The 15157-nt window shown below is 54.9% G+C and overlaps 3 protein-coding genes across 3 annotated transcripts; all 3 read left to right on the forward strand.

Annotated features, from left to right (window-relative positions):
* Positions 1-415: 415 nt before the first annotated feature.
* N7515_002209 (uncharacterized protein) lies at positions 416-8540 on the forward strand (the record flags this gene model as incomplete). Its single annotated transcript, XM_056662953.1, has 2 exons — positions 416-2336; positions 2389-8540. 2 exons carry the CDS (start codon positions 416-418, stop codon positions 8538-8540), a joined length of 8073 nt encoding a protein of 2690 aa, XP_056525066.1.
* A 2339-nt stretch (positions 8541-10879) lies between these two features.
* N7515_002210 (germin family protein) lies at positions 10880-11691 on the forward strand (the record flags this gene model as incomplete). Its single annotated transcript, XM_056662954.1, has 3 exons — positions 10880-11022; positions 11072-11214; positions 11270-11691. 3 exons carry the CDS (start codon positions 10880-10882, stop codon positions 11689-11691), a joined length of 708 nt encoding a protein of 235 aa, XP_056525067.1.
* A 1285-nt stretch (positions 11692-12976) lies between these two features.
* Positions 12977-15097, forward strand: N7515_002211 (beta-N-acetylhexosaminidase; the record flags this gene model as incomplete). The annotated part of the gene is made up of 1 exon (XM_056662955.1): positions 12977-15097. One exon carries the CDS (start codon positions 12977-12979, stop codon positions 15095-15097), a length of 2121 nt encoding a protein of 706 aa, XP_056525068.1.
* Between the last annotated feature and the right edge of the window lie 60 nt (positions 15098-15157).

Raw genomic sequence — 15157 nt, forward strand, 5'->3', positions numbered from 1 at the left:
TAGACTTTCATCCAAGGCGGAGTTACTATTGTCCTCTAGGGCTTATTCGTGGATCTACCAAGTACCTGGGCCCAGGAGGTACTATTCCTAGTGCTGACAGTCCCAATAGATTGTTTTAGAACGAAAAATTCCGTGCGGACTTTCGGATAAAATATAGAAACGGACTGCTATTCAGATATGAAACCCCCGGAAGTGAATCACGCCTATCTCTATGTGGAAGGCAAGTCCGCAGGCAAGGCCAATCTCCGATGTTAGTAGCCAATTTTAGGGACCTGTAAGGCTGTATGAATCCACATGTAATATCTCGAGTATAGAATCAAATGATACAAGTGATTCGCAACAACTCGGGTTGACCTGATTCTTTTTCACTTAGTGGTTGAGTACCTAGTCAGCTACACACATTACCTACACTACAATGAGTACATCTTCTATTCCCTCTTCTGTGGGGGATGCACAGAAGGCGACGACCTTCGTGTTTGGGGGTCACATCGGCACACAGAGCAAAAGGTCACTGGAAAAGCCAGTAAAGCAACTCCTCAGCGGACCCAACGCCAAATGGATATTGGAGGCCGTGGCTGGGCTGCCGCAATACTGGGCAGCCGTGATGGAAAAGATCCCCGAGGCCGGCACAGTAGCGGGTGCGGAGCAGTTGAGCGACTTCGACTCATGGCTGCGAAACGGCATCTCAGAGGGCGACCTGATCGCGCCCGAGGCAGAGCTACCCAGCGTCGCTATTGGGCCGCTGATGGTAGCCATCCAACTGGACCAGTACTGGCGGTATCTGGAGTTTCGGTTGGGTGATGTTACTGTCGAAGACCCTCAAGCAGAACTCGTTCGACAACAGCAACAACAGAACACCACCCCGGTGGAAACGCTGGGCTTCTGCGCCGGCCTGATTGCCGCGGTAGCGGTGGCGAGCTCGCACGACGTGGACGAGTTTCAAAAATACGGCGCGGTGGCGGTGCGCCTCGGCTTGTTGATGGCAGCGGTGGTGGATGCGCGGGAGGCCCGGGACACGGCCAAGGGCAAGGGCGGGTCGGTGTCGTTTGCGACGGCGTGGCGCAGTGGCAGCAAGCAAGGCGACGACATGACAAGAATTGTGTCTTCGCTAACGCCGGACGCTTATATATCGGTTCTGTTTGACGAGGCGCGAGCGACAGTGACGACATCAGAGCGCCTAGCGCCGACGCTAGTACGGAAACTGCGAGCCGCGGGCGTGAAGGCCGTCCCGTTAGCGTTTAAGGGCTATCTACACGCGCCAGGGGCGGAGCGGAAGCGGGACGCGGATGCGCTGATCGAACTATGCCACTCGACATCGTATGGTGGCCAGCTACAGTTTCCGGCTACAGCGGCCCAGTTGGCCCTGCCGACATACAGCAACTCGGCGGATGGAGCCCATGTCTCGGCCGATGAGACAGATCTCACCGCAATGTTGCTGCGGGCGATCTTGACGCAGCAGTTCAACTGGGCCGGGACGGTGTCGAAGCTGCTATCAGTGTCAGCGTCAACTCAGAAGGAGGTGTCACTAGTGGCCTTTGGACTAGACCAGTGCATTCCACCGACAATTACGCGGCGGTATGAGCCAAAGGAAACATCCTTCGAGGAGCTGGAACCCCATATTGAAAGCCGGAGGGTTCGAAGGGCGTCGATGACTGCAGCCACGGCTACCCCAACGGTCAACGGCACCAGCACCGGGGTTTCAACAACCATATCAGCAGCTTCGCCTATGTCAGAACGAGAAAAAGACACTGAGGAGGCCATTGCCATTGTGGGCATGTCTATCAACGTGTCCGGTGCCGAGGATCTGGAGGAGTTCGCGGCGATGCTGAAAACGGGCAAATCGCAGCATGAAGTGATCACGCGGGAGCGGATGATGCACGACATGCTGTTCCGGGATGCAGCAGACGCGGATGGGAAGAAGTACTATGGCAACTTCGTGCGTGACGCGGATGCCTTCGACCACAAATTCTTCAAGCGCAGCCCACGCGAGTCACAGGCCATGGACCCTCAGTGCCGGCTGTCGCTGCAGGCGGCATACCAGGCAGTCGAGCAGTCGGGATACTTCACGGAACCCAAAACAGACAAAGAAGACCACATTGGCTGCTACCTAGGCGTATGCGGCGTCGACTACGAGCAAAATATAGCCTCACATGCGCCGAACGCATTCACGGCGACAGGCGGACTACGCAGTTTTATTACCGGTCGTATCGCGCACTTTTTCGGGTGGACAGGCCCGGCGATGACGTTCGATACGGCTTGCTCGTCGTCGACGGTAGCGATGCACACTGCCTGCCGTAACATCCTGTCTGGCGAGGCAAGTGCTGCGCTAGTCGGCGGTGTCAACGTCATGACCAACCTGCAATGGATACAGAACCTAAGCGCCGGCAGCTTTTTTAAGCCCGACGGGGCAGTGTAAGCCATTTGACGGCGACGCCGACGGCTACTGTCGGGCGGAGGGCGTCGCTTTCGTCTTTCTCAAGAAGCTATCAGATGCCCAGGCAGCCGGTAACACGGTGCTGGGAACGATCCGGGCAACGGCAGTTTACCAGAACCTCAACATCACGCCGCTGTTCGTGCCCAACGTGCCGTCGCTGTCGCAGCTGTTCAAGGACGTGATCAAGAAGGCCGGCATCGACCCGGCTGAGATCTCCGTGGTCGAGGCCCACGGCACCGGCACGCCAGTCGGTGACCCAGCCGAGTACGAGAGCGTTAAGCTGGCGGTGGCCAGCCCGCTACGTGAAACCGCCGTGGCCATTGGCTCAGTGAAAGGCCATGTCGGCCACACAGAGGGCGCATCCGGGGTGATCGCACTGGTGAAATTACTCATGATGATGCGCGACAACTTCATCCCACCACAGGCCAGCTTCAAGCGCATGAACCCACACATCCACGCGTCGCCGACCGATATGGTAGAGGTGGTGACGGCGCTACGACCGTGGCCGGCTGACCGCAAGGTCGCCCTGCTCAACAATTACGGCGCCTGCGGGTCTAACGCCAGTCTCGTCTTGGCCTACTCAGCGCACAAGCCGACCCCGAACAACCGCTTGCTAGCTGAGGCAACGGCCCGCCGGCCCTTCTGGATCACCGGATTCGACGCACGCAGCATCGCCGTCTATAGCAAGGCACTAGCTCCGTACCTACGCACCCACACAGGAGGCCAAAAGGCAACCCTGGCCGATGTGGCGTTCAACTTGGCCCGGCAATCGAACCCCGGTCTACCGCAGGGATTGGTCTTCAGCTGCCGGTCGCTAGAGGAGCTGCAGGAAAAGCTTACCCTCGCTGCCGTGGCTACTAAAGAAACAGCCGCCGCCAGCGGTATCGCAGTCGTCAAAGCGGAGCGGCCGGTCGTTCTATGCTTCGGCGGCCAGAATTCCACGTTTGTCGGGCTGGAGCGCGCACTGTACGATGGCGTCGCCGTTTTGCAACAGCACCTAGACGCGTGCGATGCGGCCGTCACGGCGGCTGGCTTGTCTAGCATCTTCCCTGCCATCTTCTCGCGCAAGCCCATCCGCGACATCGTCCAGCTGCAGACGGCCCTGTTCGCCATGCAGTACGCCAGTGCCCGGGCGTGGATAGACTGCGGGCTGGCCTCGAAGGTTGTGTCAGTCGTGGGCCACAGCTTCGGCGAAATCACGGCCCTCTGTGTAGCAGGCGTGCTGAGCCTCAGCGACACGGTCCGACTTGTCGCTGGCCGGGCGAAGTTGGTGCGCGACGCCTGGGGGCCGGACTCTGGAGCCATGATGGCGGTAGAGGCGGATGAGGCACTCGTACATGATCTACTCAAAGCGGCTAATATCGCCAGTGACGGCTCCGCCAGCATCGCCTGCTACAATGGCCCTCGTAGCTTCACGCTAGCCGGGACAACCCAGGCCATCGACGCAGTTGCTGCAACTCTCGCTGGCAAGTTTGCCGGAGCTGGCATCAAGAGCAAGCGACTCAATGTCACCAACGCCTTCCACTCAGTGCTGGTAGAGCAGCTCGTTGGTGAACTCGGAAACGTCGGCCGGGACCTGACCTTCCACAGCGCCGAGATCCCGGTCGAACGAGCTACTGAGCACGATTCAACAGAACCGCTAGACTGGAGCTTTGTGCCGTCGCACATGCGCCAGCCTGTTTTCTTCAACCACGCTGTACAGCGGCTAGCCAAGAAACACCCGCAGGCTATATTCCTGGAGGCTGGATCTAACTCAACGATCACAGTGATGGCGAGCCGTGCGTTGGCCCAAGTCACTTCTGCCAGCCCTGACATGCTCGCTTTCCAGGCTGTGTCCATCACCAACACCGAAAAGGGCCTTGACGGACTCACAGATGCCACCGTTGCGCTATGGAAGCAGGGCCTGCGCGTGTCCTTCTGGCCTCACCACCCTTCCCAGGCACGTGAGTACGTGCAGCTGCTGCTACCACCGTACCAGTTCGAGAAGTCACGCCACTGGCTGGATGTGAAGTCGCCGACGGAGGTTGTCAGCAAGGCTGCCCAGGCCATGATTGAAGCAGGAGGTTATACCGTCGGAGGTGCCTCTGTCACTCAAGTGGAAGACCCCCGTTCCCTCCCTCTCTGGACATTCATCGGCTACCCAGAGGCCAAAAAGAATAAGAAGCTTGCCCGATTCCGCATCAACACGGCCTCGGACCCGTACCAGCGCCTATTTTCATCCCATGTCATCGCCCAGACAGCACCCATCTGCCCGGCGACACTCGAGATCGACATGGCCATCGAGGCTCTCTTCAGCCTCAATCTAGACTGGCGACCAGCTGGTTATTTGCCTACGGTGCACAATCTCATCAGCCAAGCACCGGTGTGTGCCGACTCGACGCGTGTTTTCTACATGGACCTGTCGCCGCTAGACAAGGCCGAGATGAAGTGGCACTTGAGCCTACACAGTGTGGCCAGCAATGGCGACTCCCAGGTCCATGCCGAGGCCACGATACGCATGCGTGCACCGACCGACGCCTCGTTTTTACAACAGTTCAGCCATTACGAGCGTCTGGTCAACCACGCGCAGTGTCAGTCTCTTCTTAAGCTAGATCTCGACAACGACGGCGTCGAGATGCTACACGGCCGCAACGTGTACCGCGCCTTCAGCGAGATTGTCGATTTCGGGCCGGTCTACCGCGGCGTGAAATACATCGTCGGCCGCCCCGGCGAGAGCGCTGGTGTTATTCATAAACGCCACGAGGGCCACACCTGGCTCGACGTGCCTATGGGCGACTCCTTTGGCCAGGTCGCCGGCATCTATGTGAATCTGCTGACCGACGACCTGCCGCCGGGCGAGATGTTCATTGCCACCAGCTGCGAGCTCCTAATGCGATCGCCAAAGGCACTCCCAGAGATTTCTGGTAAAGAGAACGGCCCCGGTATCTGGCACGTCCTCGCTCGCCATACGCGCCAGTCTGACAAGGCCTACATAAGCGACGTTTTTGTCTTTGACGCCGCCACCGGCGCGTTGAACGACGTCATGCTTGGTCTGCAGTATGCGCGCGTGCCCAAAGCGTCCATGAGTAAGATTCTCACACGCTTCACGACAGACCAGAAGTTCCTTAGAAATCCGGCGGTGGCACCGTCTGTTCCGGCTGCTGCTGCTGCTGCTCCTGCTGCTGCTCCCCCAGTTGCATTTGCTGCTGCTCTCGAGGCCGTCAAAACTAGTGCTAAAGTAAAGAAAGAAAAGAAGAAGACTCGAGACATCACCCAAGACGTGTGTAACCTAGTCGCTAATGTCTCCGGTGTCGACCCCAGCGACATGACCCTCGATAGCGAGATGGCCGACCTAGGCATTGACTCGCTGATGGGCATGGAGCTGGCCCGCGAGGTCGAGAACACGTTCAAATTCACCCTCAACCACGGCGAGATGATGGAGGCAACCAGTCTGCGCCAGTTTGTCGCCTGCGTCGCAAATGGGCTGAGCAAGATGGGGGGAGATGCCGGGGGAGACGCCGTCGATCAAAATTCAGATGACAGCGACAGCGACTCCGCCGCAGAACTCATTACGCCGCCAGATGAGAACGACGACACTGCCTCCGATATCACCACCCCAGACCCAGAACAGGCTTCTGCTCTCGCTAAGCCCGTCTCGCTGCCAGTCGGTCCAGTCACCAGTAATCTGACCCTCTCCCACTCCGACATCCTCGAGTGCTTCGGCCAGGTCAAGCTAACGACTGACGATAAGATCCGCGAGTTTGGGCTTGACAGCATCGCCCGCGTCAGCCTTGCCGGCAGCAGCAAACTCTGCACAGCCCTGGTCGTCGAGGCCTTTGACCAGCTCGGGTCGCCGCTGCGAACAGCCGCACCGGGGCAGCTGCTAGACCGAGTTGCATTCTTGCCACAGCACGGCCGCATGATGGAGTTTGTCTACGGCTTCCTCGAGCGTGAGGCGCGCCTAATTGATATCGATACAGTGACGGGCCAAATGACGCGCACGCACATAGCCGTGCCGCGCAAGAACAGCGCTGCCCTGCTCGAGGAGATGGTCGCTGCGCACCCGGAGTCCGCCATCCCCGACCGCCTGGCCTACTACGCCGGCAAGAACCTGGCCGGTGTGCTCAGTGGCACCACAGACGGTATCCGCGTTATCTTCGGCAGCGCCGAGGGCCGCCAGCTTGTCCAGGCCATGTACTGCGACTATGGCTTCAACCGCATGCACTACCAGCAGATGGCGGAGGTTATCACTCAATTATCCAGGCGTGTGGCTCAGCCCGGCGAGACCCTGAAAGTTCTTGAAATGGGTGGCGGTACTGGGGGTACGACGAATGTGATGGCTCCGGTGCTGGCGTCCCTGGGCATCCCTGTTGAGTATACCTTCACTGACCTGTCGCCATCCATGGTAGCCAACGCGCGCCGCAAGTTCGCCAAGCAGTACCCGTTTATGCGCTTTGCTGTGCATGATATCGAGAAGCCACCGGCTGCGGAGCTCCTGGGACAGCATCTTGTTCTGGCCAGCAACGCCATCCATGCCACCCACGACTTGGCTGCGTCGACCCAAAACGTACACCTGGCCCTTCGCCCTGACGGCTTCCTTATGATCCTCGAGATGACTGAGTGCGTGCCGTCTATGGATATTGTGTTCGGCCTGCTCGAAGGCTGGTGGCTCTTTGACGACGGCCGCACCCACGCTGTCGTGCCCACTGAAGACTGGGAGCGCGCTCTGCACGCCGCCGGCTTCGGCCATGTCGACTGGACCGACGGCAACCGACCCGAAAACGCCTTCCAGAAGGTTATTATTGCCCTGGCCTCTGGAGAGCGGAAAGCTCGTCTCCCGGCATCTGTGGCGTCTGTGGAGGAAACCAAGGTGATTGATAGAGGCGACGTAGCCGCCCGCGAGGCCGATGCTGAACAACTCGTGGACTCCTACACGGCCGGCTGGGCCACGCCGGCTCTCGATTCCGCAGTCATCGACGTCTCTACTACTTCTACTCCTGCTGTGGTCATCGTCACCGGCGCCACCGGCAGCCTGGGTGCCCACCTTGTGCAGACCCTCGCCAAGCGCCCCGATGTCGCCACTGTCGTCTGCGTGAACCGCCATTCCAGCGTCCCAGTCCATCAGCGCCAAGCCGAGGCCTTTTGGTCAAGAGGCATTGCTCTGTCACCCACCGAGCAGGAAAAGCTGCGCGTCTACGAGACCGACACTTCCAAGCAGCAGCTCGGCCTGCCCACTCAAGAATACGCCTGGCTGGTCTCGCATGCCACCCACATTGTGCACAACGCCTGGCCCATGAGCGGCACAAGGCCCCTCAAGGGCTTCGAACCACAGCTGCAGACCATGCGCAACTTGCTTGACCTAGCGCGGGAGATAGCTCTAGGAAAGCCAAAGACGCGCGTCGGCTTCCAGTTTGTGTCCTCGATCGGTGTGGTCGGTTACGCGGATACGTCCGCCGGACCGCGAATCAAGGAAGACCGTGTTTCGATGGCTGCCGTCATGCCCGGCGGCTACCCCGAGGGCAAGTGGGTGCACGAGCGCATGCTCGACGAGACACTGCACCGCTACCCGCACCTATTCCGCGCGACCGTCACGCGCCCAGGCCAGATCGCCGGCTCCAGTCGCAGCGGCTTCTGGAACCCAGTCGAGCACTTTGCCTTCTTGGTTAAGAGTGCGCAAGCTTTGCGCGTGTGGCCCGATCTGCATGGTACCCTGCAGTGGCTGCCTGTCGACCGTAGCGCTAGTGTCATGGTGGATTTGCTGAAACTGGAAAATGACAGTGATGCAGCTTACCCCGTTTACCATATTGACAACCCGGTCGGTCAGCCGTGGGAGGACATGTCACCGGTGCTGGCGTCGGCCCTCGACATCCCTCCTCAAAACATGATCCCCTACGCTGACTGGATTATGCGCGTGCGCCGCTCGCCACTGTCCGCCGACGAGAACCCAGCTGCCCGTCTAGTTGACTTCCTCGACGGCCATTTTGAGCGCATGTCCTGCGGTGGCATCATCCTCGACACCCAGAAAGCGAAAGAGCACTCGGCCACCATGGCTGCTGAAGGGCCCGTGAATGCCGACATCGCGCGGGCCTATGTGGCGTCTTGGAAGGCCATGGGATATCTGAAATAGATTGTCATATTAGAGAGTTATTGATATTTTTTTTTTTTTTTTTGTTCTTTGTTCTTTCTTTTTGGCTTGATTGATATTGGCGTTTTGACTTGGTTTGGATTGGCTAGAACATGGAAATGTGCCCAGATTGTTGCTCTCAATAGTAGTTTAGAGTACATATAATTGAAAATTTGGATATACGAGTGAACAGTAGCAGAAAAGTCAAATCACTTCATTGGCCGAGAGCTTCGAGTTGTTATGGCTTTCTAGATGAGATTCATATGTCAAAAGATGTTCTTTGGTCACGTGGTGCACAGTTGATGCCTGAGGTATCGGGCCAGAATTCGTAACGTGGTCTGCAAGCGAGTGTGCCATGTAAGCGAGTGGGCCACCCAACCACTTTTCCTACACTTTTATACGTATATATCAACCACAACGCTATTATATTGATTAATCTCTTCTTAGACAGGCATTCTTCTTATGCCCTATCTCGCTGCAATTACCACATTTAGGTAGGCGCCGCGTAACCGATGCTTACGTAGCCTGCGCTGGCGCTACCCTCGGTCCTGTTCTTAGCTGAAAGAACTGATTGTGAGCTTCCTCTAGCTCTAATGCTTCTCGTACTGATAGACCGTCGTCGTGGGCTATCTATCTATTTACACGAGCGCGCTTTTGCCTTTGTGTAGCGTTGGCGGCGCGTAGCTGCTTGTTTTCTTCCTCGAGAAGTATACCGTTCTGTATTGCGATTTAACAGCTTTTAATAAGCTGGTTTAACGCGGCCTAAGAAGGCGAGGGCGGGCTATTTAAGCGTCGCTTAAGAAATTCTTTGATCGAGGATGCTTGCTTTAGAAGCTCGTTAACGTTCGCGGGTGTATGTGGGTAAAAAGCGCTTGTGTCACTACCACGGCTCACGGGTGGCGTCGGCGTCCGAAGTTGAATATTAAGCTTTGATAGCACTTGTTAAGGATCAAATAGTACTAACCCTACTGCCTGAAAGCTATTCTTGACGGTGTCTGTTTTGAATGCGTTAACAAGAGCTTATAGATATACTACGAGGAAGTCAAGCTTGTCGATATGGTTGATCCCGAGCCGTACTTTGTCGCCGACTAAGGTACCGTACGAGCGCTTTAAAACCGCGAAACACCCGATATCAAGAGGCTATAAAAGATGCGAGGAATGCGCTGGCATACAAGTTAGTATAGTATTGTGATCCGCGCAAAGTTGATCGAATTCTAGCGTAAGATAGCTTCCGTGTCCGTCGAGGACTAAGAGTCGATATTTTCTATAGGTACGACTATTTGTCGACGGAATAAATTGCTTTTGAAGCTAGCGAAGGCCTATCTTATCGGACGAATAATGCCTCACCTGCGAGGCGTAGGAGAAAGAAGGCGAAAAACAAAATTGGGGCTGTTGGATGGAGGGGGGAAGAGCAGAGGACTATATAGAACCACGCACGGGGAGGCATAAGGACAAAGAGCGCTAAACCTAAGGGGTCAAGACTAACCTAAGCGGGTAATTTGTTGTCCCCCTCCGATATGGTGTAGTGGCTAACATCGTCGTCTCTCACACGACAGCCGGGGGTTCGATTCCCCCTATCGGAGTGTCTTTTTCACTCTTATTTATATATTTTTTTTAACGTTCCTTGAGTAGTTATTGACCTGCCCGGTCTTGTTAGACTGACGCTGTCCAGAAATAAGTAGCTCGTCGCTGCGGGTACACCCAGTTCTCGACCCTTTTAGCACGTCATTATTCCGAAATCATACTAGGGAGGGAAATAGTCAATAGATGCATTTGATTCTGTTTGAAGAGGGAGACGTGATCGCTCGGAGTTTAAAGAATGGATCTTCATCATCTTCTTATCTTGGTTAGCTAACTATGGTACAGTAAGTTAGTTAGGTCTCCCACGATGGCGTATTACTAATACGCGCGGCCGAGGCGCAATATGAACAAGACGGGCCAGATACGCTCACCTAGAAAAACCGCTCTTCTCTAACCTATTAGCTTATTTCAGCGCCTTCTATCTGGCTTTAAAGCATCGTATAGGCGTGGCGTCGTGGCGAAGCTGATTAGCTGAGATTGGTGGCTGGACTCCATTAACGGGACAAATGAAACCCTCGTTCAAAGCCCTGTGGCTGTACGCCGTCAATGAGGCTCAGACTTCCATCAAGATGGAAAGTATTTGGAATGAATATTTGGAACCATTTCCAATGCTGTTTTGACAATGCCGTTCAAGTATTTAATGGCCTAATTAGCCCACGTTCGTCTTGATAATTCACGCAGCAAGATCAGCAGCCAAACAACACTATCATCACCAATATAGTACTGTAAAACCGACGTCCAATTGGGATTCAATCTTCACCATGATTCTTCCCAAGTCTATCATTGTCCCTGTGGCAGTCGTTGCCCTCACAGTTGCCACTCCAGCAAGCGCAGCACCTCAATCTATGCCTACAAGCGCACCAGCCGATCTCAGCAAAACAGCTCGCCTCCAAGTCGCAGACACGTACGTGCGTGGTTTAACCTTCAGCGGACCAATCTAATTCGATAAATAGGGCCGTGGATCGTTACCAAATACTATCCAAAGACGAAGACTTCGTCTTTGACTTCGGCAAGAGTGGAATCCCCTTCGCCAACCGCAAGACCTTCCCAGCCCTTACAGGCTATGGCACCTCCTTCAGTCTCGGTTCCCTGCCAGGTAAATTAATCTCGTCAGTATATCTTATTTTCATTGATGCTGATCACTTGAGTAGCATGCGGCATGGCATTCCTTCACCTACACCCTCGCGCTACAGAGCTTTTTGCCCTTACCTCTGGCCACGTGCACACAGAGATGGTTCCCGAAGGAAATGTCCTTGACTCTAATAAAAAGCAACGAGTCATCCAGACAGATCTCTATCCCGGGATGATGACTATTTTCCCAGCTGGATCGTTCCATACGCAAGTCAATCCGGACTGTGAGCCTGCCAATTTCTCGGCAGCACTTACGGCTGAAGACTTTGGGATTTCCATGGTTGCTGATCAAACCTTTTCTCTCACTGACGATATTATTGCCGGTACGTTTGGACAGAGTATTGCTGGGGAGGATATTGAACGTGTGAGGGGTGCTATTCCGGGTGCTACTTTGATTAGGGTTGAGGAGTGTCTAAAGAAGTGTGGCATTCAGAAACGCTAGGTCGCAGCGTTCAAATTGCCCGATCCCCTGGTGTTCTATATACTCTCTTTAAATTCATCTGTCTTGTCGATATCGGCTGGAGCTACATTGGCTAGAAGAGGGAGAGCTTTGGGATAGCTTATTTGACCTATCCATTGAACATTCCTGTTCAGGAAGGTACTTCCAACGCAAAGGATATAAATGAGTGTCTCTCATCTTCTGCTTGTTTTCTTTTTCTTCCCCCTTCACATCTCTTCCTCCTTCACTTCTCATCCTCTCTCTCTTTCTCCCTCTTCCACTCTCTCCCTCTCTCTCGTCCTCTCTCATCTTCTCTCGTCCTCTCTCATCCTCTAAAACGTGTCTTCCTCTTTCCTTCTCCCTACCCACGCATATCTTCTCAGTCATAACCAGCCTTTACCGTGGCGGGCCTTACGGCTTCAGGACAATCGGGAGGCTGGATATGGTAATGACCTTCACTCAATTCTGTCCATTCACTCAGCCATATGCAGGCCAGCCTTGCCGCCCACAGTAGGGACTTCGTAGTACAAGCTACCTAAAGGTTCTGGTTCTTGTATACCTTGTTCCATTCTGATATAAGGTAGCGAGTGTTATTTTCCGCTATCTCGAATTGAAATAAATATTTGTGTTTGTCAATGAAATTGACACATCCGAAGGAGTGGTCCTCCAATTTCGAGTTCGTCCATGTCATTGCAATGATAAGCCGCGGGATCAGCCTTCGGGAACCGTGTGGACTTTGTTGAGTCGTGGTTCCACGTTCCAGCTCGCAAGTCGCAGTCACAGCTGTGAAGAATGAATGATACGTAGGATTACGCAGTGGTGAATCTACGTTGCAACCGTGATCCTGATGGAATCCACACGCGACACCACTAGTCCACCAAATCCAATATGTATCTGAACCTTGCAATCGCTCGGACATACCCCACGGCACCCCCACGGGAATACTCCACGCTTCCCCGCACTCCCCTTTTCGGCCCAGGTACGACGAATGTAGGATCCATCTGTGTAGAACATAGCGTAGTTTAGAAGTATTCTGAATCTCTTGGCTGCCACAAGTCGCTGTGGCGTTCAAATCTTGAATCCCGTGAAAAAATGGCTACATTCTGGCCAAATATTGTCCTATGTTAATGGCCCACAGAGACTCGGAGACTCCCGTAATGCTGGGCCCCACGCGCCCCTGGTATCGCGATAGGGATGTAACGCTGCCATCTGAAGCGTGACAGTATGGCAATCCCTTGCTTTGCATAAAAGGATCGGATCGTGCCAAAACAAGTCAGAATGACCAGATATGAAGTGGATTGTTGTTTCCCTCGCTGCAGTCGCGTCTGCGGTGCAGACATTGCCCCCAGTGCATTTTGACCAAACAGGCCCAGATCACAACAGAGGATTTTCGTTAGAGACGACCGACCGGACAATCTATCTGGATGCAGATTTCGCAAGCTGGAAGGACCAGAATGGTCTGACACTGCTTCCACCCTCGGCATCCGACTTCGCCAACACGTTTCGCAATGACTTGCAGGAGCTGACGAATAGCTCCTGGGAACTCCGCACCGTCGACCGATTCCCCAAACACGCGTCGGGCATATTTCTCGGTCGCTCGGAGCACTCAGCCCAATTCACCTACGAGAACGGACTTGAAACAGAAGAAGGATATGAGCTGGACGTCAAGGATGATCGCGTGTTTATCCGAGGTTCTGGGGCTCGAGGCATGTGGTGGGGGACGCGAACGCTTCTCCAGCAGCTCGTTTTAACGCGCTCGTCCATAAAGGCCGGTCGCGTGGAAGATGCCCCAGCTTATCCGACTCGAGGGTTTTTGCTGGACGCTGGTCGCAAATGGTATTCGCTGGAATTCTTGAAGGACTTGTGCACTTATGCCTCCTTTTTCAAGATGTCCGAGTTCCATTACCATGCGACCGACAACTACCCACTGAGTCGCGGACCAAACGTCACCTGGGACAAGGTCTACTCGCAGTTCGCGTTGCACCCCGAAGACCCGGCTCTGCGGCCTCTTGTCCAGCGTGCCAACGAAACGCTGTCTCGCGCTGAGTTCGATGATTTCCAGCATCACTGTGCTCAGCGAGGTGTGACGGTGATTCCGGAGATCGAGAGTCCTGGTCACTGCTTGACAGTTACCAAGTGGAGACCCGAGCTCGCGCTGGATTCGAAAGATTTGCTCAACCTGACCCATCCGGATACCGTTCCTTTGATGAAATCCATCTGGGCCGAGTTCCTCCCTTGGTTCCACACGAAGGAGGTGCATATTGGCGCCGATGAGTATGACGCCACGCTTGCGGATGACTATGTCGAGTTTGTGAACGAGATGGCCCACTTTGTGAAAGAAACGTCGGGGAAAAGTGTGCGCATATGGGGAACATATGAACCCTCAAATATAACCATCGATAAGGATGTGGTCATTCAACACTGGCAGTATGGGCAATCAGACCCTGTTGTTCTCGCCCGCAACGGCTACCAGGTCATCAACTCTGAGGATTGGTGGGCCTATATGTCGCTGAAAAGTAACCACGTCCCCATCACCCCAGCCCCATACCCCCAATTCTTCAACAATACCCGCGTTCTCAACTTCGCCGACCGTGCCGGGTGGCAGTGGACCCCAGAGCTTCATAATCCGGTGAACACGACCGAACAGCCGGATGCCAAGGCTGTCCCTGGTGCTCTCTTGGCTGCCTGGAATGACAGTGGTCCAGATGCCACTACCCAACTCGAAGCATACTATGCGATTCGCGATGGAATCCCCGTTGTCGCTTCCCGGGCGTGGTCTGGCAACCGTGGACCGCGTTTGGACGAACGAAGCCTGGACAAATCCATCGCGCAGTTGGCATCGCAAGGCGTAGGGCAGAACCTCGACCGACGACTACCGGGAGAAGGACGCCACAGGTCAGGGGCTTTACTGTCATGGAAGGCGTCCGATGTTCGCTCGACCCAGGACCGACAACACCTGGGCTACGGCAGCAAGGGCATGGACTATACACTGCAACTAGACGTCACAGGTCCCTTCTCGCTGCAGTCATCTGATTCCCTGCTTGAATTGTCTTCAGATGGTGAACTGACTTTTGTTTCTGATGGATGGCCATATCCTCTTCGTTCTGTTGCCCAGTCTGATGGCTTCGAGGAAGACCAGCCCGGACGTATTTGGACGAACCAGACTAGCTCCAGCCACGAAGTTGTGAAGATTCCCCGCAAAGCTCAGATTACTATTTCTACAAATCAGGCAGCAGGAAGCCGTGTGTGGGTGGATGGTGCTTTTGTCGGTCGCTTCGAGGTCTTCATCTATGGTGGAAGAAATCAGGTCTTCTCGTGGGCTCAGATGGCGTTTGTTGCTCCTTTGGAGACTTTGCAGGGCTCGGGCTTGCAGCGTTTGGCCGTTTTCAAGGGCAGCAGAGATGACTGAAATCACTTTGCATCACTTGGTATTGGATCGGCGGAGAAATGGTGGCTAGGAAAGCTGAGT

This window comes from Penicillium bovifimosum, assembly GCF_028826915.1.
Source record: "Penicillium bovifimosum strain IBT 22155 chromosome Unknown utg000002l_segment0_segment0, whole genome shotgun sequence".
Classification (NCBI taxonomy): Eukaryota; Fungi; Ascomycota; class Eurotiomycetes; order Eurotiales; family Aspergillaceae; genus Penicillium; species Penicillium bovifimosum.